The sequence below is a fragment of the Bombina bombina genome, chromosome 6, assembly GCF_027579735.1.
Source record: "Bombina bombina isolate aBomBom1 chromosome 6, aBomBom1.pri, whole genome shotgun sequence".
Classification (NCBI taxonomy): domain Eukaryota; kingdom Metazoa; phylum Chordata; class Amphibia; order Anura; family Bombinatoridae; genus Bombina; species Bombina bombina.
In genome coordinates, this window is record NC_069504.1 from 1,112,768,880 (window position 1) to 1,112,796,034 (window position 27,155).

Here is a 27,155-nt window from a genome sequence, read left to right on the forward strand (position 1 = left end):
GCAGATACAATTTACATTAACCCCAGAGGCCTGTAGTGTATTCATACCTGTGCTTTCCTGGCCCCTCTAGCACTATAAGGATTAAACAAGAACACCACGGCTTGTGTATTTGTTCAAGTCATTGCTTTTTTTTTGGCTATTGAAGTTTGAGCCATTAGAATTCCATGTATAGAAGTTTGCATTGCACAGTAGGACAATGTAGTGTTCAAATACCCCCCAGGCAATGAGTGAAAAGAGAGCACATTTAATCTGTTTTTAAGGTAAGACAGCATTGTATTATGGCATACATGGTACTGTAGAATCTGTAGGTATGCAGTGGGTAGGGCTAATACACTATGGATTCATTCTTAAAGGAATATGAACATTTTTCTTTCATGATTCAGATAGAGCATGCTATTTTAAGCAACTTTCTCATTTACTCCTATTATCCATTTTCTTTGTTTTCTTGGTATCTTTATTTGAAAAAGCAGGGATGTAAGCTTAAGAGCAAGCCTATTTTTTGGTTCAGTACCCTGAGCAGCACTTGCTGATTAGTGGCTACATTTACAGCAAGCGCAACCCAGGTGTTGAACCAAAAGTGGGCCGGCTCCTAAGTTTTCATTCTTGCTTTTCAAATAAAGATAGCCCTTTAATAGCATATCCCTTTAATAGCTTGTTCATTACATGTTATGGGTGCTGTTCTACTATCTGACTTACTATGCGAATTCCCTTCATATACATTACTTCTTAATAAACTCTCTTGATTTGATTTTGTCCCTTTACTTTTTATATCTTAAATATTTATTTATTTTTGTGATATGAGAAGAAAGCCAGAGTATTTAGGTATAACTATAAGTATACAGATTAGGAAACTGCTGTCATTATTTACCATAACATCTTCCTTACTTAACCCCTTCCTGCCGTCCTAACTGTGCTGGGCTTTAGGGCTGTTATGATCGCATGGAACGTCTCCTGAAGCCATAGCGGCTTGGTAAATGGGATTGCGGGCTGGGGGGCAGTGCCAGACAGATAGCTCAGCATGCTAAGGCACTGTGGCTGATCTCTGTAGCAACCCAAGGGTTGCAGGTTCAATCCCCGGTGAGGTCCACTCAGCCTTTCATCCTTCCGAGGTCGATAAAATGAGCAGCGCCTTGAGACCCTTACGGGTGATTAGCCGCGCTTTACAAGTACCCAATACATACATGCCTAGCGTCATAGAGCCTAGCATCATAGGCACTCCCCCCCCAGACCCGATCCCATCATTGAACTCACACGATCGCATGATTTCAATTTTTAATTATTTGTTTACTTCAGAATTTTGTTCCGATGTAGACAAATAAGCCCGGTCAGGAATGGGTTAAATATGCTAAATTAATATTTATTTACATTTAATAAACTGCTGGGAAGAGCTTAGTGTGTGGACATGTGACATAATTCACTGGCCACTCCCATGTCACTATATAAAACCACTTTGAAATCTATTATTCGCTTAAAGGGACATTAAAAACCCTGTAATTACAGGACATTCCTGTTGTATTGCTATAGAATTTCAGATCAGCCAGGTTTCAACGTTTTACAACAAATTAACATCTTTTTAACTGCAGATATGTTTCAATAGACCAACTCCACCCACCAGTTGCCTTATTTGGAGGAGCCAATCTTGGCTTTTATCTGCAGACAACAAGGCTTGCACCAGTCATAATATTAGTATAAAATGCATTGTTTTGTAGCTGTATCTGATAAAGCCAATTAGGGGCATATGTGTAGCAGGTGCATTTTTTAAGTTGTGAGTATTAGGAATTGCTCAATTTTCAGAGCTAAATTGCATGAAAAGGGGCAAAATAGATAATGCAAATATTTTGAAAAGTTGTTTCATTATGCAACATTTTATATAAAAATATCAATTTGTTTTAATGTTCCTTCAAATAATGTGATTGATACTCTGACTAAAAGATAAAATTCCTAAAATAATATTCATTTTGTGTGTTCACCTTGGTACCACTTTCTGTTTCCCTTAAGAGTTTTTTTACACATGATTTGTATTTGTTATAGAAGAAATAGCATTGGGGATCAATGCAGGAAGCAGAGTTAAAAGCAAATACTTACTGCAAACTTGGGTATATTGATGTTTCCACTGTTTGAACAAAAGATTCCGTCCGATCTTTAGCCAAATACAAATCATCTGATTCAAATCACTTTATTTCAGAGACCAACTAGCTTAATGTATACATAAATTACAAGTGTACAGCTGCCATGCCGCTTGATGATATTATTTTGTTATGCTATACAAATTATATACATTTATATTCTAATTCTAAATAATACATATGCTATAAACGGAAGTGGTCTGTTTGAGCCCCTATTTATAATGATAGCATTAGTGTATTTTTTTAAAGGTTGGTGTTGATTTAAACGACAAAATATCTCAAAAAAGCAATGTTGGGAAATGCCAAAATCAATATCCGCATCCATCCTTGAAACTGATTATAAAATATTAATGAGGTGGTACTTAACGCCAAATAGAATTAAAGGGATAGTAAAGTCCAAATTAAACTTTCATGATTCAGATAGGGCATGTAATTTTAAATAACTTTATTTCTAAATCCTTGAAGGCCGCCTCTAATCTGAATGCATTTGACAGCTTTTCACAGTTAGAGGGCATTAATTCATGTGTTTCATATTGATAACATTGTGCTCACACACGTGAAATTATTTAAGAGTCAGCACTAATTGCCTGAAATGCAAGTTTGTCAAAAGATCTGAGATAAGGAGGCAGTTATCAGAAGCTTATATACAAGGTAATTACAGAGGTACAAATTACATTTTTGGTGTTTACTATCCCTTGAAAGCAATTTTCCCTAATTCCACAGATGGTTGTGTTGGAGAGAATATGGAGAAAAAGCTACTTTCATGCATATATGGTGGTTATGTCCAATTATAACACAATTTTGGTCCCTAGTAGTAGCAGAGATAAATAATTTGCTCTGAACAACATATCTCTTTGGATCCCACTATCATCCTTATCCATAAACCTATACCCAAACTAAGCACGACCCATAAAAATGACTTACTCATTCTTCTCAATAGTGCTAAAATAATAATTCCCAGATATTGGAAACAAAGACAGCTCCCTCCATCTCAGAAGGTTCAGTCTACGATTTTTCTAGAAAACGACACTATCAATTAATAGACCAGATGGATTTATATTACAGAATAGCTACAATACTGAGCGTGGTAATATAAAGTTGGGATATTGTGTTCGTATACAATCACATACAAATTTAATGTTACTACCCACAGACAAGTTATAAACATAACTCAATTGCAGAGGATGTCAAAATGTTTACTGTTCATAAATGTTGTTCATGTTTTATATTGTTTCATATCTCCAATAATGCCTCAATATTTGTTCTCTTCACTGAGGAGCATTACTTTCTTTAAACATGCTAAACTCACAAACTTTCTATTGTCCGGAATGGACTATTATGGACTGCTACATTTCAACAGTGAGACTATTCCTTGAATGGATTTAATTGAAAAAGTATGGCTTTCCTCTTATTTTTTTGGTATTACATTGGAAATTTTTGTATTATAATAATAATAATAATAATTTCAACAAACCAGCTTACAAGTTAAAAAAAAAAAAAAACAATGTTGTGCTTTTATGCTGCCTTGGTCTCTTTATATATAAAATATATATTACCAATATTAATGTGTCATCAGTTCCCAATATTGTATAATCGGATTCATTGTCTGCTTGAAAGAGGGGCAAAATAAATTGCAAAGCTTTCTGACAGCCGAGTTGTCTGCCTGAAACCTTCCCCTATCCCTGCAATCTTCATTTGGACAAGTAATTTTAATGATGAATACATGGTGTTAACTTGTGATGCCAATTAAAGTGTGGTACCAGTATCTATGAATAGTTTTACCAGAAAGACAGATTTAAACTATTTTATCTGACCTATTTCATGCAATATATCCTCCCTTCCTCTGTAGCATTAAGAGGATGCTTTAAGCATGCAGTCTATTGTAGAACATACTTTCTGGTGAAGCCAGTGTTGATTTAGTTTTTAAGTACAAGCAATATTTACTTGTTCCAACTAAAGTATTGAAATTTCTTCTTTGGGCTTTCTAAATCCCTGTGAAAAAAACAGAAAACATTGCCCTATTCAGACTATTTGTGCTAAAGAACTGACCCTTACCCTATGGAACCAGTCAGCCATGACATGGGAAAAAAGTTTGTTGTGGCTATTCACTTATGTTGGATGTCATCCAAAAATTTAAATATTCCTTCTTAAGAAATGTTCAATTCTTTGTCCTTGAATTTGAATTAAGTGCTTTATTATGTGCTTTAGCAGTATGCTATGTGCCTTTTAGAGGAAAGAGTTAAACCTTAGAGCTGAGATTTCCTCCATCATGATGTTTGATGCATGCCAAATGTGAGTCTCCAGCTCTTAAGCTAGGTTTGTAAACCCTTCTTACTTAAACTGTTCTAGTCTTTGCTATGCCAATATCTATTCAAAGGCATTTTGTGCTAAAGAATGCTTCTGAATAGCCAAAGAGATTAGTTAAACCCTCTATTTTAGGTCAGTCATGGATAGTCAGCCAATAAAATCTCAGCTTGTCTTTGGAGAAATGTGAGTCTTACTTTGAAATTTCTGTGAAGATCACATATAAAACTATATATAAAAGAAATAAAGAAAACACTTAGATTGGCAAAGTTCAAGCAAAGATTCTTAGCAAACAAACCACAAGTGCAAAACAATTCCAAGTCCACATAGTATCTCGACAAATGGCTTAATAAATGGGCAGTTGGCAAGGTATAAATGTATGCAAATGATTCTGCAGTTGAGCCTGCTTCAACCCTGGTAATTAGTAATAGATAATTAGTCTTAAGAGTTACAAGTACATAATAGTTAATGAAAACTATGCATGATGTTCCTACCATTACTAAACATATTTTACATATCAAAAATGTATGTATCGACCTGCTGTACTGTGTAGTTTGTTGCAGGGTCACTTAGTTTAAATGTGAGTCGCATTTTAGTAAGCTTAACGAGAAATAATTCTACCAAATATAAAGGAAAAGGAGATAGTTGTGATGCATAATCTATTTTGTTTTGTGCACTGATTTTTCTTTAACTTTTTTTTTAAATAAACTTTATTCTTCTGTACAATAACAAAGCAATATTTATTTGTTACCTTAACAACAACAACACTTATATCTGGCAACAGAGTCTGTAAATGATATGCAGAGAAGGTGATAAAGCTATATACTTTATTTTTATAAAACTACAACTATAGCTTTTTTAATTTGCCATTCTGAAACCTTGAGGGGTAACAAATGGAACAAAGCCAAGATTCAGACATTGCATCTGATTTAAAAAAAAAACGTTCCATTTTACTTATATTAGAAAATTAGCTTCATTCATTTAGTAGCCTTTGTTGAAGGAGCAGAGAGGCAGTACTTGGAGCTAGCTGAACATCTGGTAAACCAATGAAAAGAACCATATAATCAGCAGCTAGCTTCCAGTAGCCCATTGCTGCTCCTGAGCTTACCTAGGTATGCTTTTCAACAAAGGATACCAAGAGAACAAATCAAAGTTGCTTTAAAAAAAAAAAAAAGCAAATTGGAAAGTTATTTAAAATGTTCTGGCTGATTTTTTGAAAGAAAAACTTTGCGTTTCATGTAAGTTTAAGGTAACTATTAACGAATTAAATTCCGCACAGCCATTATTTGCACACTTTATATGTGCCTAATTGTCCTTGGCAGAAGAGATTAGATAAGGGAAAGCTAGGTTTCAACATGCTGGTTTCCATTACTTTATAGAAACTCAGAGGAATTTGAAAATCCATCATTTCTAGAATACAGCAGGAAAAGTTGACAAAATAAATATTGAACGTATATTGCAAAGTTGTTTTAAGACCCATAATGAAATATTTTATATTACAGACTCAGTGTTTAATATCCTTTTAATATAGCTTCACAGAATATTGTAAACGTATCACATGAATGCTAATTAGCAATCATATGGCTGTGGATGTGTCCTACTGATAGCCAGTGAATACAATTGTAATGCTCTGGGATATTCCTCTATCAAACCAAACTTGGCCAGTAGTTTTCTTATCCCGGCATCAAGTGGAGTGATAGGAAATATCCCAGAGCAGAGAAAGTTTGTAAAATGAGGTAAGATAAGGTAAGCAGTATTCACAGTAGGCAGGGCAGTCGTTAGCGACAATAGGAAGGAAATCCGGCAGTATAGCAGTTCAGGGTAAAGCAATAGAAGGACCCGGAACAGGCAGGGAAATCCAACAGTATAACAGTTTAGGGGTAAACCAATAGAATGGTCAGACAAGCAGAGTTCAGCAGCAGTATATAAATCCAGCAGTTTAGGGGTTAACAGGCAGAGTGGTCAGACAAGCAGAGTTCAGCAGCAGTATATCAATCCAGCAGTTTAGGGGTTAACAGGTAGAGTGGGCAGACAAGCAGAGTTCAACAACAGTATATCAATCCAGCAGTTTAGGGGTTAACAGGCAGAGTGGTCAGACAAGCAGAGTTCAGCAACAATATAACAGTTCAGCAGTTTAGGGGTTAGGCAGGCAGAGTGGTCAGACAAGCAGAGGTCAGTAACAATATAACAATCCAGCAGTTTGGAAGTTAACAGGCAGAGTGGTCAGACAAGCAGAGTTCAGCAACAATATAACAATCCAGCAGTTTAGGGGTTAACAGGCAGAGTGGTCAGACAAGCAGAGTTCAGCAACAATATAACAATCCAGCAGTTTAGGGGTTAACAGGTAGTGGTCAGACAAGCAGAGTTTAGCAACAGTATATCAATCTAGCAGTTTAGGGGTTAATAGGCAGAGGGGTCAGCCAAGCAGAGTTCAACAACAGTATATCAATCCAGCAGTTTAGGGGTTAACAGGTAGTGGTCAGACAAGCAGAGTTCAGCAGCAGTATATCAATCCAGCAGTTTAGGGGTTAACAGGCAGAGTGGTCAGACAAGCAGAGTTCAGCAGGAGTATATCAATCCAGCAGTTTAGGAGTTAACAGGCAGAGGGGTCAGACAAGCAGAGTTCAGCAGCAGTATAACAATCCAGCAGTTTAGGGGTTAACAGGCAGAGGGGTCAGACAAGCAGAGTTCAGCAGCAGTATAACAATCCAGCAGTTTAGGGGTTAACAGGCAGAGGGGTCAGACGAGCAGAGTTCAGCAGCAGTATATCAATCCAGCAGTTTAGGGTTTAACAGGCAGAGGGGTCAGACAAGCAGAGTTCAGCAGCAGTATATCCAACCAGCAGTTTAGGGGTTAACAGGCAGAGGGGTCAGACAAGCAGAGTTCAGTAACACTATAACAATCCAGCAGTTTAGGGGTTAACGGGCAGAGTGGTCAGACAAGCAGAGGTCAGTAACAATATAACAATCCAGCAGTTTAGGGGTTAACAGGCAGAGTGGTCAGACAAGCAGAGTTCAGCAGCAGTATAACAATCCAGCAGTTTAGCGGTTAACAGGCAGAGTGGTCAGACAAGCAGAGTTCAGCAGCAGTATAACAATCCAGCAGTTTAGGGATTAACAGGCAAAGTGGTCAGACAAGCAGAGGTCAGTAGCAATATAACAATCCAGCTGTTTAGGGGTTAGGCAGGCAGAGTGGTCAGACAAGCAGAGGTCAGAAACAATATAACAATCCAGCATACAGTAACAATATAACAATCCAGCATACAGTAACAATAACACCCAGGAGCACACTAAGTAACACCTATACTTGGGCAGTGCACGTAAGCACTGCAGGTACTTACAAAGGTGCCGATTCGCGCAAAGGAGGACACACAGGTGTACTGAGGGGCGGCATCCAGAATAGAGAGGCAGCGTGTGGCTATGACATCATCGCTGCAGGCTCTGAAGCACTGCCTGCGTCTATGGCAATGGCCATAGCAACGAGTCACCACGGCGTGACAACAATATTATGGGCTCAATTTATCAAAAAAGGGCTGAAAGGGGTGTACATATTCACTCATGTCGGCCCGGAATCTCGTCTGGCGTGCAGTAATCCGCTGCCTGAATTTACTATTGCACACTCGCGCTCCTGTGCGCTTGCGTGTAACCCTGCCCACCGATAGTCAATTGCGCAGACAGGAGCTGCCAATTTCCCTGGTTGGAAGATACCAGAGAGATTTAAATCCTCCTCCTAAGAGGTGAAGAACAGGGCAAGGAAGCAGTGGTCCGATGTCCATGTAGTAAAATATCAAAATAAAATAATAGTCTCAAAAAAAAAAATTAACCTCACAGTCTAAATCCTTGTCTAATAAAAATAATAAAAAAAAAAATATGTTTGAAACATTACCCAAAACAAAGCATAGCATGTCATATGTTTTCAATAGGGTTCAATAAAGTTACCAACTCTACCTTATTTGCAAACTTTATTACAGTCTCCCAGGTAGGGATGGGCGAATGTTTTGCAACATTCAAAAAATTAAACAAATTTTAACACATTCATTAGTTTAGAATTTCGGATGTTTGTACAACATTCTAACATTCGTTTAATGTAATAGTATTTCTAATGCTCTCTTTAAATGTAATATTCAAAATAGAAACATTTAAATTGATATATTTGTATCTATTATGTATCAATTTACTAAATTCCCTACTACGTTAAATATTGAACTTCTGAATAGTATTTGCTAAATCGAACGTTACATTCAAAATTTCGAATGTAGATATTCGATTTCTTAATAAACATTCGAAAACGAAAGTAACATTCAATTACCGAATTTTAATGGATTTTCATTCTTATCAACATTAGATTTTCAGAAACAAATGTCCACAGGACCAAGCAAATTACACTTTCAACACATTCATCCATCCCTAATTTTTGGCTACCTTATTTATCTGCTCTAAGGACATTTTTCTCCCTTACCTTTTACAATAGGTAAAATCTTCATTTCAAACATTTAATATTGTGCTCTTGTACGTTTATTTAGTTAATAATTCTGATTTATGTTTACTCTCACTGTACCTTAAATGAGGAAAACTCAGGGATTTGCAGAAAGTTCTTGAATTTATTAAGCTAGACTGTGTGAATGAAGAGGATCTGTATGAAGAATTGTACCAAACTGTATCAAATTGTAAAATAAATTGTGTTTTCAGTAACTACTGTATCATTTTTAGCAACCCTTGTTGTCGAATACATCACATAGATTGTAGCAGGAAATGATATGGGCAGATGTATTGTGTGAAACAGCTCGTCTTGGTTACACAAATCAGTAATTAATGCAACACAAGTTCTTCATCTGCTTGCTGGCAAACTCCATTGCAAACCGAGTCAAGAGTGCATCACTCACAGAAAAAGTATCTCCATGTGTTTGTATGACACTAACCCGGCAATACAACAACTGCCGTATAAAAGAAAGCAATTTCACTTTTTTTTTTTTTGCCTACATAATAAATATATATGGATAGCTATAGATATATGGAGATAGATAGATGATAGCTAGATTATAGATAGAGATAGATATATTATAGATGGAAAGGTGATAGATGGATATATAGATTATAGATAGATAAATAATTGATAGATAGATTATAGATAGATAATAGATGATTGATAAATAATAAAAGGATAATAGGTAGATAATAGATTCTAGATAGATAAATAGATAGATTATAGATATATAATAGATAGATGATAGATAAATAATAGATATGATAGATAAATAGATAATAGGTAGATTCTAGATAGATAAATAATAGATCATAGATAGATAATAGCTAGATTCTAGATAGAAATATAATAGATAGATAGATAGATAGATAGATAGATAGATAGATAGATGTTGCATGTATAGGTTAAATTTGACATAAAAAAAAGAATGGTAATCTCCGGTCAGATTGAGGGTGCATAAGATGTTGCTATTTTGTGTGTGTGCGCTTTAGTGCATGTGTGTGTATGTGTCTAGACATTTCTACTTGTCTTGGTCTACTAACCAATTGCAGAGGGTTAGTACCACATTAAGCTCCTGACTATTGTATAGATATGTGTGTAGAAAATCAGTACCATATGGCTGCATAAGATGGTTAGGACCATGTGTGTGTTTGTCTTGAAAACCTGCTGCATGAGTGTGTTCCTATTAGTAGCCACTAGCTCTGCAAATCTGGTTACTTTTGCCTAAACCATTTCAAGCTTGAAAGCTCTAGTTTGAGTGACTGGTCTACTAAAGAGTGTGATTTTTAACCATCTAAAGCATCTTGTGTGTCTGTGTTTCTTGATTAAGTTCTTTCCCATGATACCAATTCTCACTTTGTTTGTTTCACATCCCCAGAAACGTGTGCTGTCAATAACGGAGGCTGTGACCGCACTTGCAAAGACACAGCCACAGGAGTCCGTTGCAGCTGTCCGGTGGGATTTACCCTGCAGCCTGATGGGAAAACGTGCAAAGGTTAGCTTGTCTTTGCCTCGCAGCACATCATTACCTCTGGCAAATACCCAGATATGTGTGCAGCAGAAAACATGGCCAAGGAGCAAGATTAGAAAGAATTGAAGTTTAATATATAAGAACATAAATAAGATTCCAGATCTGTGGTTAACCCCTCAGCTGCTATATATTACTGCTCATTTCACTGCAGCTTTTTGTGACAGCTAAGCTTTTAATGCCATTATATTAAGAGTACATGTATGAGAGTGATTTTTATTATTATCCTTTATTTGCACTTTGTCTGCATAGAACTTTTAGGGTTGCAATACATAAGAAACATACACAAATATACAGACTGAATGCTTTATAAAGGTTTTCTTGTTGAAACTGTATATACATCTAGAATACTGTGTACATATTTGATTCTTAAAGGGACATGAAACCCACATTTTTCTTTCATTATTTAGAAAGAGCATGCACTTTTAAACAACTTTCTAATTTAATTCTATTATCAAATTTGTTTTATTCTCTTGATATTCTTTGCTGAAAAGCATATCTAGATAGGCTCAGTAGCTGCTGATTGGTTGCTGCACTTAGAAGCCTCGTGTGATTGGCTCACCCATGTGCATTGCTTTTTCTTCAACTAAGGATATTTAAAAAATGAAGCAAAATAAATAATAGAAGTAAATTGTAATGTTGTTTACATTTGTATTCTCTATCTGAATCATGATTTTTGGGTTTAGTGTCCATTTAAATTTTGATTGCTGTTGATAGAATAAAAAATCGAAAGCACTAATGTGACAATGAAGGCAACAAGTATGTATTTCTTATATCAGTTATGACATTAATCAATTAAGTAATGAGGAACATACGTTTCCCCCTTTATAATTATTAAACTAAAAAAATATGACCTATTCTAAATGAAATCTGTATTAAATTAAGATTATTCATTTTCTTACTAATTCTATTTTACCCTATTTATCCTGTCTGTGTAATTGGTATTTATAAATAGCAGCGTCTGAGAAGTAGACACACAGGAAATATGTGGCTTTCCTTGATCCCTTTAGGGCTCCAGCTAGACTTCAGTTGGGTCTTAACTGAAATGCCGACTGAGTCCTGTTTTGTTTGTTACTTTTCTGAGCAAGTGAATAACAAATTCACACATCCGTAATAAAATATTAAGCCACATACAAATATTTTGCAAGTTGAGTTATACATAGAAAAGTAATGAATTACCAAGAAAATATATCTGAGCTTTAACCCATTAGCAGCTAATGTAGGCTGTAACACAGCAGCCAAGGTTTTAAATTCATTATTATAATAATAGTACGTTTTTCTCTTGTGTAACGTAAAACAAATTCCATTTATTTGCATAAAATTGCATTAAGCTGCATTGAAGTCTATTCAAATACAATAGAAGTGCTTTGCACTGGAGTTTTCGAATAAGGCATCTCCAGGAACCATATATAGGGTAGTGGGGGCACAATTGTAAGTAGAAGGGCCACTATTGCTTGCAGTGCCAGTGAATTTTGAAAAAAAAAGGTGAAAACCAGCACAACTCCAATTAGAGTCCCACACTGAGTGACTGCTCAAACTCACCAATAAGTAGAGAAATAAAGCAGAAGTGGTCTCCAACAATGCAAAAAATCTATCTTTATTGAGTTACATAGGATAGGATCCAAACAAGTCACAACGTTTCAGAGTAACTCCCCTTAGTCATGTGATGACTAAGGGGAGTTACCCCTAAATGTTATGAGTTGTTTGGATCCTATCCTATGTAACTCAATAAAGAGGATTTCTTTCATGTAATTGGCAAGAGTCCATGAGCTACTTACATATGGGATATACAATCCTACCAGGAGGGGCAAAGTTTCCCAAACCTCAAAATGCCTATAAATACACCCCTCACCACACCCACAATTCAGTTTTACAAACTTTGCCTCCTATGGAGGTGGTGAAGTAAGTTTGTGCTAAGATTTCTACGTTGATATGCGCTTCTCAGCATTGTTGAAGCCCGATTCCTCTCAGAGTACAGCGAATGTCAGAGGAACGTGAAGGGAGTATCACTTATTGAATACGATGATTTCCCTAACGGGGGTCTATTTCATAGGTTCTCTGTTATCGGTCGTAGAGATTCATCTCCTACCTCCCTTTTCAGATCGACGATATACTCTCAATTTACCATTACCTCTACTAATAACTGTTTTAGTACTGGTCTGGCTATCTGCTATATGTGGATGGGTGTCTTTTGGTAAGTATGTTTCTTATTTCTTAAGACACCTCAGCTATAGTTTGGCACTTTATGCATTTATATAAAGTTCTAAATATATGTATTGTACTTATATTTGCCATGAGTCAGGTTCACATATTTCCTTCTGCAGACTGTCAGTTTCATATTTGGGGAATATAAACATCTTTTAAAAATGAAATTTATTTCTTACCTGGAGTTTAGTCTTTTTTTCAATTGACTACTTCTTACAAATTGCGGGCGGTATTAGGCCCGCGGGTGAGACAAATGCTAAACTTTATTGCATCATTTTTGGCGCGAACATTTTTTTGGTGCGAAAAAGTACATCTATGATGCAAGTTCGTCACTTCCGGCGTCATACTTGACGCCGATACCTTTCACACTGTTGCGTCATTAGTAACGCGGGTGTGTCATTTCCGGTTATTAATAAACTTTTTTATTATTTCAATACCCCATTGATGTTTGCCTCTTGCTTTTTTCTATCAGAGGGCTATGCTATTTGCATTTTTCCCCATTCCTGAAACTGTCATATAAGGAAATAGATAATTTTGCTTTATATGTTGTTTTTTATCTTACATTTTGCAAGATGTCTCAACCTGATCCTGCCTCAGACGTTTCTACTGGAACATTGCTGCCTGACATCGGTTCAACCAAAGCTAAGTGAATTTGTTGTAAAATTGTAGAAATTATCTTGCCGAATGTCATTTGCAATAGTTGTCATGATAAACTTTTACATGCAGATAGTGTATCCATTAGTAATAGTACATTGCCAGTTGCAGTTCCTTCAACTTCTAATGTGCATGATATACCTGTAAATTTTAAAGAATTTGTTTCTGATTCTATTCTGAAGGCTTTGTCTGCATTTTCACCTTCAAATAAACATAAAAGGTCTTTTAAAACTTTTTATTTAGTTGATGAAATTTCAAATGACCAACAACATAATAATTTATCCTCTTCTGATGAGGATCTATCTGATTCAGAAGATCCTTCCTCAGACATTGACACTGACAAATCTACTTATTTTTTTAAAATAGAGTATATGCGTTCTTTATTAAAAGAAGTGTTAATTACTTTGGATATTGAGGTAACCAGTCCTCTTGACGTTCAGTCTAATAAACGTTTAAATGCTGTTTTTAAACCTCCTGTGGTTTCTCCAGGGGTTTTTCCTATTCCTGAGGCTATTTCTGATATGATTTCTAAGGAATGGAATAAGCCAGGTACTTCTTTTATTCCTTCTTCAAGGTTTAAAAAATTGTATCCTTTACCAGCAAAATCTATAGAGTTTTGGGAAAAGATCCCCAAAGTTGATGGGGCTATTTCTACTCTTGCTAAACGTACCACTATTCCTATGGAAGATAGTACTTCCTTTAAGGATCCTTTAGATAGGAAGCTTGAATCTTATCTAAAGAAGGCCTATTTATATTCAGGTCATCTTCTCAGACCTGCAATTTCTTTGGCTGATGTTGCAGCTGCATCAACTTTCTGGTTGGAGAATTTAGCGCAACAGGAATTGGATTCTGACTTATCTAGCATTATTCGCTTACTGCAATATGCTAATCATTTTATTTGTGATGCTATTTTTGATATTATCAAAATTGATGTTAGATCCATGTCTTTAGCTATTTTAGCTAGAAGAGCTTTGTGGCTTAAATCCTGGAATGCTGATTTGACATCTAAATCTAGATTACTATCTCTTTCTTTCCAAGGTAATAATTTATTTGGTTCCCAGTTGGTTTCTATTATTTCAACTGTTACTGGGGGAAAGGGCGTTTTTCTGCCTCAGGATAAAAAACCTAAGGGTAAATCTAAGGCTTCTAACCGTTTTAGTTTCTTTCGTCAGTATAAGGAACAAAAACTCAATCCTTCCCCAAGGAATCCAAGCCTTTTAGGAAACCAAAGTCAGCCCCTAAGTCCGCATGAAGGTGCGGCCCTCATTCAAGCTCAGCTGGTAGGGGGCAGATTAAGGTTATTCAAGGATATTTGGATAAAATCTGTTCAAAATCAATGGATTCAGAGCATTGTCTCTCAAGGGTATCGAATAGGATTCAGAGTAAGACCTCCTGTGAGTAGATTTTTTCTCTCACGTATCCCAGTAAATCTAGTAAAAGCTCAGGCTTTCCTGAAGTGTGTTTCAGACCTGGAGTCTTCAGGGGTAATCATGCCAGTTCCTCTTCTGGAACAAGATTTGGGGTTTTATTCAAATCTATTCATTGTCCCAAAGAAGGAAAATTTATTCAGACCAGTTCTGGATCTGAAAATTTTGAATCGTTATGTAAGAGTACCAACTTTCAAGATGGTGACTATAAGGACTATTCTGCCTTTTGTTCAACAAGGACATTATATGTTCCCAATAGACTTGCAGGATGCATACCTTCATATTCCGATTCATCCAGAACATTATCAGTTTCTGAGATTCTCTTTTCTAGACAAGCATTACCAATTTGTTGTTCTTCCATTTGGCCTAGCAACAGCTCCAAGAATCTTTTCAAAGGTTCTGGGTGCCCTACTCTTTGTAATCAGAGAACAGGGTATTGCGGTGTTTCCTTATTTGGACGATATCTTGGTACTAGCTCAGTCTTTACGTTCTTCAGAATCTCACACAAATCAACTAGTGTTGTTTCTTCGGAAACATGGTTGGAGGATCAATTTATCAAAGAGTTTCTTGACTCCTCAGACAAGGGTCACCTTTTTAGGCTTCCAGATAGATTCAGTGTCCATCACTCTGTCTCTAACAGACAAGAGACATTTAAATTGGTTGCAGCCTGCCGGCACCTTCAGTCTCAGTCATTCCCTTCAGTGGCTATGTGCATGGAAGTTTTAGGTCTCATGACTGCAGCATCGGACGCGATCCCCTTTGCTCTTCAGCTTTGTATGCTGAATCAATGGTGCAGAGATTATACAAAGATATCACAATTAATATCCTTAAATCCCAATGTACGACACTCTCTGACATGGTGGATAGATCACCATCGTTTAGTTCAAGGGGCTTCTTTTGTTCGGCCAACCTGGACTGTGATCACAACAGATGCGAGTCTCTCATGTTGGGGAGCTGTTTGGGGATCTCTGACAGCACAAGGGGTTTGGAAATCTCAAGAGGTGAGATTTCCAATAAATATTTTAGAACTCCGTGCAATTCTCAGAGCTCTTCAGTTTTGGCCTCTGTTAAAGAGAGAACCGTTCATTTGTTTTCAGACAGATAATATCACAACAGTGGCATATGTCAATCATCAGGGTGGGGCTCACAGTCCCCAAGCTATGAAAGAAGTATCTCGAATACTTGTTTGGGCGGAATCCAGCTCCTGTCTAATCTCTGCGGTGCATATCCCAGGAAAGACAATTGGGAAGTGGATTATCTCAGCCGCCAGACTTTACATCCAGGGGAGTGGTCTCTCCATCCAAATGTGTTTTCTCAGATTGTTCAGATGTGGGGTCTTCCAGAGATAGATCTCATGGCCTCTCATCTAAACAAGAAACTTCCCAGATACCTGTCCAGGTCCAGGGATGTTCAGGCGGAAGCAGTGGATGCGCTGACAACTTCCTTGGTGTCATCATCCTGTTTACATCTTCCCGCCTCTGGTTCTCCTTCCAAGAGTGATTTCTAAAATCATCATGGAACAATCATTTGTGTTGCTGGTGGTGCCAGCATGGCCACACAGATTTTGGTATGCGGATCTGGTTCGGATGTCCAGTTGCCTGCATTGGCCACTTCCGTTACGGCTAGACCTACTATCTCAAGGTCCGTTTTTCCATCAGGATCTCAAATCATTAAATTTTAAAAAATTTAAAGAATGGAAATTGAACGCTTAGTTCTAAGTCATAGAGGTTTCTGACTCAGTGATTAATACTATGTTACAAGCTCGTAAATCTGTCTCTAGAAAGATTTGTTATAGAGTTTGGAAGACTTACATTTCATGGTGTTCTTCTCATAAATTTTCTTGGCATTCTTTTAGAATTCCTAGAATTTTACAGTTTCTTCAGGATGGTTTGTATAAGGTTTTGTCTGCAAGTTCCTTGAAAGGACAAATCTCTGCTCTTTCTGTTTTTATTTCACAGAAAGATTGCTATACTTGATATACACTGTTTTGTACAGGCTTTAGTTTGTATTAAGCCTGTCATTAAATCAATTTCTCCTCATTGGAGTCTTAATTTGGTTCTGAAGGCTTTACAGGCTCCTCCATTTGAGCCTATGCATTCTTTGGGCATTTAACTACTTTCTTGGAAAGTGTTATTCCTTTTGGCCATCTCTTCTGCTAAAAGAGTTTCTGAGCTATCTGCTCTTTCTTGTGAATCTCCTTTTCTGATTTTTCATCAGGATAAGGCGGTTTTCCGGACTTCATTTGAATTTTTACCTAAGGTTGTGAATTCTAACAACATTAGTAGAGAAATTGTTGTCCCTTCCTTGTGTCCTAATCCTAAGAATCCTTTGGAAAGATCCTTACATTCTTTGGATATGGTGAGAGCTTTGAAATATTATGTTGAAGCTACTAAAGATTTCAGGAAGACTTCTAGTCTATTTGTTATATTTTCTGGTTCTAGGAAAGGTCAGAAGGCCTCTGCTATTTCCTTGGTCTCTTGGTTAAAGCTTTTGATTCATCAAGCTTATTTGGAGTCGGGTCAAGCCCCGCCTTAGAGAATTACAGCTCATTCTACTAGATCAGTCTCCACTTTGTGGGCTTTTAAGAATGAAGCTTCAGTTGATCAGATTTGCAAAGCAGCAACTTGGTCCTCTTTTCATACATTTACTTAATTCTACCGTTTTGATGTATTTGCTTCTTCGTAAGCAGTTTTTGGTAGGAAAGTTCTTCAGGCCGCTGTTTCAGTTTGATTCTTCTGCTTTTGATTTAAGTTTTTTCTTTCAAATGAAAATAAACTTATTTTTTTGGGTGTGGACTAATTTTTTCAGCGGTATATGGCTGTTTTTATTTTATTCCCTCCCTACAGTGACTCTTGAGTGGAGATCCACATCTTGGGTATTGATATCCCATATGTCACTAGCTCATTGACTCATGCCAATTATATGAAAGAAAACATAATTTATGTAAGAACTTACTTGATAAATTCATTTCTTTCATATTGGCAAGAGTCCATGAGGCCCACCCTTTTTATGGTGGTTATGATTTTTTTGTATAAAGCACATTTATTTCCAAATTTCCTTTGATGGTTTCTACTCCTTTCTTTATCACCCCACTGCTTGGCTATTCGTTAAACTGAATTGTGGGTGTGGTGAGGGGTGTATTTATAGGCATTTTGAGGTTTTACGAAACTTTGCCCCTCCTGGTAGGATTGTATATCCCATATGTCACTAGCTCATGGATGCTATGAAAGAAATTAATTTATCAGGTAAGTTCTTACATAAATTATGTTTTTTTGCATTATTAGAGACCACCTCTGCTTTATTGCAGTACCAGTGAATACCAGTGACATGTATTTACATTGACTGCAATAACTCAGTATTCCAGTGTCTAAATAAAAATGTGCACATGAGCTTTGGATATATTTTGTTCAACATCCTTTAAAAAAAACTATTTTGGCTTTTTTTTTTAACCAAATATCTTGGCTTTTCACACTTTTGATTTTGTTTGTTTGTTTTGGTGTTTTCATTTGTAAATAAACACAATTGCTCCCTTGTTTAATAACAAATATTGATTAAATCACATTCACTACTGGGAATCGTGTACACTAACTAAGAAGAGATAGAAATAGAAACTTTCACAGAATTACATTAAATAAATTGATGTATTAAGAGTTTTTTTCAGGCTACAGATATATGTAAGATAATTGCATTTTTTAACAATTTGAAATGAATTATTTGAAACCACACAAAAAAAACAAGCAATGTACTACACAAGGCAATTGCAATAGAATTGATTAAATCTTATTGTAGTAAAGCTTTCTGAAATTGATAAATTAGTTGTCCTGGGTAAACGAGAAGCACGAGAGTTATAGACCTATTGTAATGTGTGTTTTTTCTTTATTATCAGTGTGAGATGTATTGTATAATAGTTACAGGGCAAAATATATCATTCTGCAAAGTGACATTATTCACATGTTGTGAACCTGTCTGCATTCCATCGCAGACCGTGGGGCACATATGTTCTCCATATTTACCATTGCCACCCCTCTACCCTTGTGCAACCAATTGCGCGAGAGTAGAGCTTGCAAATCACCCATGTCGAATGAATCCGGGATGATTTTCATCCGCCAAATCCAAGTTGGCGAGTGGGTTTATGAAGCAGACTTTATTCCTTACTCTGCCAGCCTTCAACTTTGTGTTTAAAGGGACAGTCTAGTCCAAAATAAATGCTTTGTTCTCTTGGTATTCTTAGTTGAAAGCTAAACCTAGGAAGTTAATATGCTTATTTCTTAGACCTTGAAGGCCGCCTCTTATCTGAAGGCATTTTGACAGTTTTTCACCACTAGAAGGTGTTAGTTCATGTGTGTCATATAGATAACACTGCTCACGCACGTTGAGTTATCTAGGAGTCACCACTGATTGGCTAAAATGGATGGCTAAAATGGATGTCTATCAAAAGAACTGAAATAAGGGGGGCAGAGGCTTAGATACAAGGTAATCACAGAGGTAAAAGGTGTATTAATATAACTGTGTTGGCTATGCAAAACTAGGGAGTGAGTAATAAAGGGATTAGCTATCTTTTTAAACAATAAAAATTCTGGTGTAGACTGTCCCTTTAAGCCCTTTGCGGTGGTTAAGCACATAGTAGTGCAGGGTCGCTAGTCTTTATAAAACCTACTAAATAATGTTATATAATTCTGCACATAGTGCAGAATTTATATAACATTAGCTTAGCACCAACTTTATAACTGAAAGGATTTCAGAGATATTTTATTCAAAGATTGCATTTTCATGAACGCTGCTCCTGGCTCTACTGAGCGGGTCTTAATTGGTATAAGTGCATAGCGGGCATGCTGTCTAGTCACAGCTGGCCCGATCGTGCCATTGAACTGAATGTAGCTCGCTTCCACTATAAGACCAGAGGGCGGGAGTGAGCAACATTCATTTTAATGGCGCAATCGGGCCTGCTGTGACTAGACAGCGTGATCGTGGTGCGCCTTTGGCAAATTAAGACCCGGTCAATAGAGCCAGGAGCGGTGTTCACGAAAATGCAATTTTTTAATAAAATATCTCTGAAATCCTTTCAGTTATAAAGTTGGCGCTAAGCTAATGTTATCTTATACTGCACTATGTGCAGAATTATATAACATTATTTTGTAGGTTTACTGGCCCTTTAAAGTGACATGCATGTATTTATATAGACTATAATGGCCCTTTAAATATTTTGAATAGTTTTGTAGTCTATACTCATCCTTGTGAAAAGCTTCTTCAGCGTAGTTATCACTCACTGTATCATGTTGCAGGATTGGGGTCTGTATGCTGCAGGATGCACCCCATCTATTTTAGGGGAAATTTGAAAAAGTTAAATGACAGCAAAAACAAATAATGGAAGTACAGTATATAGGTTTGTTTTTGTCAATATGCATAATAAATGATTACATGTGGAATCAACCCCCTGCAAAGAGGCCTCTGATTATATCAGAAGGTGATTAATAATGTGATTAGTCATCTGTGTTTTTATTATAAAGCAAAGTGGTAACTTTGTATCCTCAAGGGTAGAGCACTGACAGGTTAATCCTTTAGTGACATAGCTTTAGCCTTATCTAGAGAGTGCTTTCTTCAGGAAATGACAAAGATAACAAGAGAAAGTGACACATGATAAAAAAAACCCTGCTCTTGTGATAGTCCTTTTGTGTGCAGATGTGTACTTCAGACGCACCTGTTCTTACAATAAAAGAGATTTGCAACCCATTGAGTCAATTCTTTCCCTACCAATTCAGTGTTTAATTGACAGAGCATCTGGAATAAAGAGCGGCTAACCCTCTTAACTATAAAGGAGCGTGCAAGTATCTTTCTACCAAACCTTTGCTTGTTTCTGATTATGCTTTGAATAATACACTAAATCTAACTCATGTTTATAAAGAGATCATGTGTAATTCCTTTCATCTTATGTACCCTTTTATTTCTGGAAGGGAATGCAGTTGTCAGAGACCTGCTGAGTGAAGCCAGCGGTAATTAATCATAGCGCTTGTGAACCTGAAGAAAATCCTCAATCTGAGGCTAGTCTTTTCCTTGCTTGATAATGTGATACCAATGTAACCTCCTAATTATCTGATAAAATGTAATTGCTTAATGGGCAGATGCTTTAGTAATTTGTGTTTTACAAACTTCCAATTTGAGTGTTGTACTTTTTTAGTTCTTGGACACATTGCTCAATACACCTTAATTTGCATGAATTAAAGGTCACATTTTTGTTTCATTTTGTTTTAAATAAGCATGAAAATATACATATGGCTTGACCCATATGGGGCCAGGTTACAAGTTTCATGCAAACGATGGCGTGAGTGCGTGACTTGATATTACAAGCCTATGGTAAATCCCATTAACCAGAGATGGATTAGCGCTGCAGACTTCGCTCTAGCTCAACCTGTACTTTCAATAGATATTGCGATTGTGCTAAATAGTGCTGGTGTTACAAGTTGAAAGTTAGAAATTGCATTAGAGTGAAAGCTGAAACTGGGCTAGAATATTTGGCACGACTTGAGACTATCAGGCCCATTTATCAAGCTCCGTACGGAGCTTGAAGGGCCGTGTTTCTGGCGAGTCTTCAGAAACACAACTCTGAGCAGGTGGACAGGAATCGCCGGAAATCAACCCGATCGTATTCGACACCTCCCTGCTGGAGGCCGATTGGCCACGAGTCAGCAGGGGGTGGCGTTGCACCAGCAGCTCTTGTGAGCTGCTGGTGCAATGTTAAATGCGGAGAGCGTATTGCTCTCCGCATTTAGCAAGGTCTTGCGGACCTGATCTGCAGTGTCGGATCAGGTCCGCAAGACCTTTGATAAATTGGGGCCCTGAAGTCAACTGTAAGGGTTAAATAAAATTCATAAAACACATCAAAAACTTTTTAAAATAAAGTATTAGTCATATATATATATTTACACTTTTTATTAAATAAAAATATAATTTTAATATTTATAAACAGATGATAAAAGGGTTAAAATGTATATGGTGTATAGCAAGTGTTTGACTGGAAAGGGCTCCAATGCATGTGTATTTATGTGCTTATAGTTGTAAATACGTATGTGCACACATACATACATATATACACATATAAACACATACATACATATATACACATATAAACACATACATTCACATTTATACAGATATAAACACATACATACATATATACACATATAAACACATACATACACATGTATACAGATATAAACACATAGATACATATATATACAAATATAAACACATACATACACATGTATACAGATATAAACACATATATATATATATATATATATATATATATATATATATATATATATATATATATATATATATATATATATATATATATACAAATATAAACACATACATACACATGTATACAGATATAAACACATACATACACATGTATACAGATATAAACACATACATACACATGTATACAGATATAAACACATACATACATATATATACAAATATAAACACATACATACACATGTATACAGATATAAACACATACACATATATACACATATAAACACATACATACATATATACACATACATACATACATATATGCACATATAAACACATACATTCACATTTATACAGATATAAACACATACATACACATGTATACAGATATAAACACATACATACATATATATACAAATATAAACACATACATACATATATATACAAATATAAACACATACATACACATGTATACAGATATAAACACATACATACATATATATACAAATATAAACACATACATACACATGTATACAGATATAAACACATACATATATATACAAATATAAACACATACATACATATATATACAAATATAAACACATACATACACATGTATACAGATATAAACACATATATATATATATACAAATATAAACACATACATACACATGTATACAGATATAAACACATACATACATATATATACAAATATAAACACATACATACACATGTATACAGATATAAACACATACATATATATATACAAATATAAACACATACATACACATGTATACAGATATAAACACATACATACACATGTATACAGATATAAACACATACATATATATACAAATATAAACACATATATACACATGTATACCGATATATAGACATATATGTACACTTTTGAGCCCTTCCAAGTCAAAAATAAATGTTCTTTTTAATTTTAAATAGATATTTATTTATATATCTGTATATACAATAGACTAAATGATGGCTTCGGATATTTGAGGAAATCTGTTTCCACGAATATTCGTTGCCTGCACTATTTGTTTCTCTTTTGTTTAAAACTAAACGAAAATAGAATATTTATTAAACATTTACTTTTGTTTAAGTTAAACGAATGTAAATGTTTCGAAGTTAGAGGTAAAAAGTTCACCTGTAGCTGAAAATACTTATCTTGTGCTCTGGAGAGCACGGCGCTAACCGTATCCTCCCTCCTCTTGCCAGAGCCCTGGCCATGCTAACTCCTGGCCTTTAATGCACGTCCTGGGAGCCGAGCATGCTAAGCCTCCTGGGCTCTGGCAAAAAAGAGGATCGGGTTAAAGCGCTCTTCTGCGATTTAAGGGAAGTATTTGACCCTTAAATTTTTTTAAAGGAGACTAATGAATACTGGCAAATTTTGTCAGTATTTTTAGTTTTGTTTGCAATTATTGAATTTTTGTTTTTTCGTTTATGAAAATAAAAATCCCATTTTTGTGACGAACGTGCATTCGTTCAAAAATTAATGCACGTCTAAAATACAATGGGGCCTATTTATTAAAGGTCTTGCGGACCTGATCCGACAGTGCGGATCAGGTCCGCAAGACCTCGTTGAATGCGGAGAGCAATACGCTTTCCGCATTTAACATTGCACCAGCAGCTCACAAGAGCCAATCAGCCGCCAGCAGGGAGGTGTCATTCAACCCGTACTCGATCTGGTTGATTTCCAGCGATTCCTGTCTGCCTCATCAAAGCAGGCGGACAGGGTTATGAAGCAGCAGCAGCTTGATAAATGGGCCCCAATATACACTATCTATCTATCTATCTATCTATCTTCATATACAGTATATGTATATATGTATAGATATAATTTAATAAAATAAAAAAAATAAAAAATAATCATATATATATATATATATATATATATATATATATATATATATATATAAATATATATATATAAAATAAAGAGAACATATGAGACATTCTATGAGAAGAACATAAGAAGGCAAAGTAGTAGCGCAGTGTTGGGTTGGCGTGCAAGCGATAACTAATAGTTTTATTTTTCAGTGCTCCCCATAGAAGTTTTAATCCAAAGGCAATATCCAAAGTCCTGAAGTTAACGCGCCTGGGTCTTTCGCTCATGCATTTCATTTTTGCTTTTAACATGTAATACGCAATGAAAAAAAATTATCGCACCACTTGAAAACTGGCCCATGTCTGGGAATTGTTGGAAAATATGCGTACAATTACACATCAGATCTATTGAATATAACAGCATTTTGACGTAAAATATCTTTCTTTTTTTAAAAAGAGATATTCAGGTATCATTTTCTATTCAGCTTTTTACAGATATGCTGCATCACTTTCAAGTCATTTAGAAATTGGGGTCCCTTTAACTTATTGAATTGCCTGTATTGTTCTTACCAAACAATCCTCCTTTGATTGATCGTTGGTTACTGTTTCCAACTTTGGCTTAGACATTTGTTGTTAAACTGTGAAAAAACATCTGCAATCTCATGAAACTTGTAAGCTAGTCCTCCTGCAACAGAAAATTTGCCTTTGCTATTTGGGAAACACTTTGAGATGCCGTATGGCTCGACTTATCAGTATTACTCAACATAATTACATTAACATCTGTTATAATTTGTTTTTGGATAATAAGCACAAAGTCAAAATATTTTTGATAGCTCTTAAAAGAAAAGATGGGATTTGTTTTGAGCGCCGTTAGCCAAGTGAATTTCTTGGCCCTGAAATGTCCTCTTAACTAGAAGTTCCTTGCCAAACGTATTTAAATGTTGACTCTGTGTAGAAAGGTTAGTGGATTAAGAATCACGATAGATTTGGATGTAGTGAAATATATTAGGATTAGTGAATAACACAAATTATGGGATACTAGTGCAGAGTAAGCGTTCCTTGTGTAATAATGCCTTTGTTTAATTATTCTGAATTGCATGCTTCCTAACATTTTTGGCTAGGTATTAGGGGCTCAAGAGGTTGGAAGGTGCTGTTACCATTTTGTGGGCGGGGCTTTCAGCAGGGGAATAGGTTATTTGGTGGATAGTGTTCGGGATTTTAGTGTTTGTGGGCAGTCAGTAGTTGTGTGAGGGTGTTTGTGGGCAGGCTAAGAGAAACTCTGCAAATCGGGACATTTGGCTGTCTCAGTGGGACAGAGCTCAGAATTAGGGACTATGCCTATCAAAAAAGTTGGTAAGGTCCTCTTAAATAGGGACAGTTGGGAGGAGTTCTTTATACCACTTCACTAACTTCCCTAACACTCATTTTCGAAAATCTCTGACTTCCAAGGCAAATCTCAAATGCAATGACAATCGAACATGCTTTGCACTAATTTTTGAAAAGGCCATTACAAAATGCTGTGTGAACGGCACATGTAGCTAGTTATTAAGTGACAGATTACAAGTGGAGTGCTAATATTTGCTCTCTATTGAGTTATACAAGCGCACGCTAATGTGCACTGGTATTACAAGTTGACAGCAATGTGAACACAAGCTCACGTTCGCATTGCTGGGAAGCATTGTGCTCACGAGAGAGTGCTTACATTGTTTCCAATGGGAGCCTTGTTCTTATGCCGTGAGACATAGCATGAGAATTAGCGCAGCGAAGGGGGTAAGTAGTGCAGCGATAGCAGCTAATTGTACATCTGATCTCTGGTTCATTTTATAAGCGCTAATTGCTACCGCCACTTGTAAGGCTGGTTATTTATCTTGTGCCCAAAAATGATAACATTTGCCCATTTGCGGGCATGCAATAAATTAGCGCTCCACTTGTAATCTAGTAAGCAGAAAAAATGCTACAGTATTATTTAAAAATGTTTCTGCCTCATTCAAATTAAATTATCTGCTCTTTCAGTTGCCTGTCATTTTATTTATTTGTATTTAATTGTATTTAATTTAGGTAATTCATTTAATTATAGTGTAGTGTTAGGTGTAATTGTAACTTAGGTTAGGTCTTTATTTTAACTAGGTAGTTATTAAATAGTTAATAACTATTCTACCTAGTTAAAATAAAAATAAACCCTAAGCTAGATACAATGTAACTATTAATTATATTGTATCTAGCTTAGGGTTTATTTTATAGGTAAGTATTTAGTTTTAAATAGGAATTATTTAGGTAATAATAATAATTTTCTTTAGATTTATTTAAATTATATTTAAGTTAGGGAGTGTTAGGATTAGATTTACGGGTTAATAACTTTAATATAGTGGTGGCGACGTAGGGGGACGGCAGATTAGGGGTTAATAAATGTAGGTAGGTGACGGTGATGTTAGGGACAGCAGATTAGGGGTTAATAATATTTATTAGTAAAGCTTAATTTTTTAATAAGGACTTTTATATTCTTATAAAGACATATACATTGTGTAATTAAAGGCAATACCAGTCAAAAAAATGCTCTAATTTGATAAAGCAAAAGGAGTTAAACACACAGTAGAAGTACTTCTCAAAATCTGCAGCTGATCCAATCAGCAGACCTAGTGGCACAACTCAGATGTGTAACTAATGCTGCTGTTTGGATAAGTGGGGGGTTCCACTTGGGACCAGCAGTGCTCTTCATGTTCCTAGCAGTACTTCTACTGTGTATTTAAGCTCTTTGCAGGGTTAAACACACAGTAGTGTAGGGTTAATAGTCTTAAAATTACAAAATCTAAGGAATTAGAGCATGTCATTTTTTTTACTATGGCCCTTTAAAGTGTCATCCTGGATTTAGTTTTATATAAGATTGATCAGCTAAATTAAATTACACGTTAAACACAAGAGAAGTAGTGGCCAAATTATGCATAATGTGTAAGGGCATTGCACCCTGCTTTGTTCACTGCTACATGGTGAGTGGACTGAATTTGTTTGCTCCTTATTTCAGATATTGATGAGTGTTTGGTGAACAACGGTGGCTGTGATCACTTTTGCAGAAACACTGTTGGAAGCTTTGAATGCAGCTGTCAGAAAGGATACAAGTTACTGACCGATGAACGCACCTGTCAGGGTAAGCCGTATATATCGTTATCACTACAGCAAGTCCTTGGATTCATGTTTGTGATAAAATGGGATTTTATTAGAAATGAGTTTTGATTATGGGCTCCTATGTATTAAATCTGCAGGTCATGAAATGAAGAAGCGTCAAATATGGGTTGCATTTCTTTTATCACAGCTTGCCCTTTGTTTTGTTTTTTT

The 27,155-nt window shown here is 36.0% G+C and overlaps 1 protein-coding gene across 2 annotated transcripts in view; it reads left to right on the forward strand.

Moving 5' to 3' along the window:
* SCUBE1 (signal peptide, CUB domain and EGF like domain containing 1) overlaps positions 1 to 27,155 on the forward strand; it is a 703,286-nt gene that overhangs the window by 356,875 nt on the left and 319,256 nt on the right. For both annotated transcript variants that reach the window (XM_053719054.1, XM_053719055.1), the window contains 2 exons: positions 10,291 to 10,407; positions 26,845 to 26,967. In XM_053719054.1, the coding sequence (XP_053575029.1) occupies positions 10,291 to 10,407; positions 26,845 to 26,967 (240 nt within the window). The remainder of the gene's footprint in view (positions 1 to 10,290; positions 10,408 to 26,844; positions 26,968 to 27,155) is intronic.